The sequence below is a fragment of the Penaeus monodon genome, chromosome 27, assembly GCF_015228065.2.
Source record: "Penaeus monodon isolate SGIC_2016 chromosome 27, NSTDA_Pmon_1, whole genome shotgun sequence".
Classification (NCBI taxonomy): domain Eukaryota; kingdom Metazoa; phylum Arthropoda; class Malacostraca; order Decapoda; family Penaeidae; genus Penaeus; species Penaeus monodon.
The window spans coordinates 26,122,775-26,124,250 of NC_051412.1; the positions used below are offsets into that span (position 1 = coordinate 26,122,775).

At 39.4% G+C, this 1,476-nt stretch overlaps 1 protein-coding gene across 1 annotated transcript in view; it reads left to right on the forward strand.

Moving 5' to 3' along the window:
• Window positions 1-1,476, forward strand: part of LOC119590726 — a gene marked incomplete in the record, with an annotated part of 107,158 nt that overhangs the window by 98,896 nt on the left and 6,786 nt on the right. The window contains 4 exon segments of the mRNA XM_037939414.1: window positions 145-256; window positions 426-666; window positions 811-998; window positions 1,136-1,418. Coding sequence (XP_037795342.1) covers window positions 145-256; window positions 426-666; window positions 811-998; window positions 1,136-1,386 — 792 coding nt within the window.

The window sequence follows — 1,476 nt, forward strand, 5'->3', positions numbered from 1 at the left end:
CCTAGATGGTCTCCACTAGGGGGAAGTGTTCAGAAATTCACATATGGTGTCAGGTGGGCTTGGATAGTTAATGTAATAATGATGTGTATTCCATGAGATTTGGAATGAAGTCTCGCATTATGAAAATGCCCTTTCCTGTTACAGAAACATGCATCACAACAAGGAAACTGTAGATTCTGTTGTCTAACTTTCTATAGTAAATACTTGTTAGATGAACACAAGAAGAAGGATCATGTTAGTCGTGCACATGTAACTGGTAAGTAGTTTTTTGTAAATAAAAGTAAGGAAATCAGGATCGTAGACATTGAAACTAATCTTTGCTTTTATTGAAATGTGTTGCCAGACACACGTTGAATATCTGTCTTTTACATTGTTATTTAATTTATTTTTGAGATTTAATATATCATATTTTCTTTTTTTAATAGGTTTACAAAGGTATAAAGTCCCTCAAGGTGCCAACAAAATTCTTTTCCGTCCATGCGTGAAACGTGGACAGCCACGCCCAAGCACTGATAACACTCCTGGCAGCCAAACCCCATCAAATATCGTTGCAATCTCCTCAACTCAGCAATACCTGGACAATGTAACTGTCAACACTGGAGATGATGACAAAACATACTACTGCATTGAGTGTGATGCAAGCCTTACATTAGAACACCATTTCAAGTAATGCTTTTTCCTTTTTTATATATATATATATTTTTTAAATGAAATAATGTAGGACATTACATAATTTTTTCCCCCATACTTGATCTAAAGGTTCTAGTGATATATTAAAAAATATACATGTTTTGTTTCACAAATTTTCAGAGCTTATCAGAAGTGCACCAAGTGTACATATGCTACTTGTTGCCGAAGTATGATAAGTAAACATGCTCACGTGTTTCATCCAATGGGAAGGACTAGGAGAACTTACTATAATTTAGGCCCACCAGTTGTTCTTCCGAAGCCACTGTATTGTATTTGTGGCTTTAACACACGAAGTGGGAATCATCTTGGTGAGTGGTTTGTTTGTGTGATATTTATTATTAAATCTAGTTGTATTAGTTTGAAGGGGTGATTTTTGAAGGACTTCTTGAAGGGATTCACTTAACTTACACACAACCATTCAACTACTACCCCTCTTTGTCCACAGCTCGACATTTGGCACTCTGCGATGGGGGCAGGAAGTCTGCCTACCCCTCTGTGATGGATGCCATGGTGTACCGGGGAGACCACTTAACTGGAGGAGCCGTATCCCTGGCTAACTTGGGTCTCAGCGGCCTGGCACTGAGTGGCATGCTGTCCCCAGATCTGCTTCCCCAAGCCTCTGACGAGCCAGGAACTGAGACCTCCTTAGACATGACGCATTTCATGAGCATGAGCATGGAGGTGGATGACGAATGATGATCGCCCTGAACTATGTGTGAGCTCACCAGGTTAGAAAAGTTTAGTGACAAGTATTTGCTTTGGCTTTTTTCTGGAATTTTAGACTAG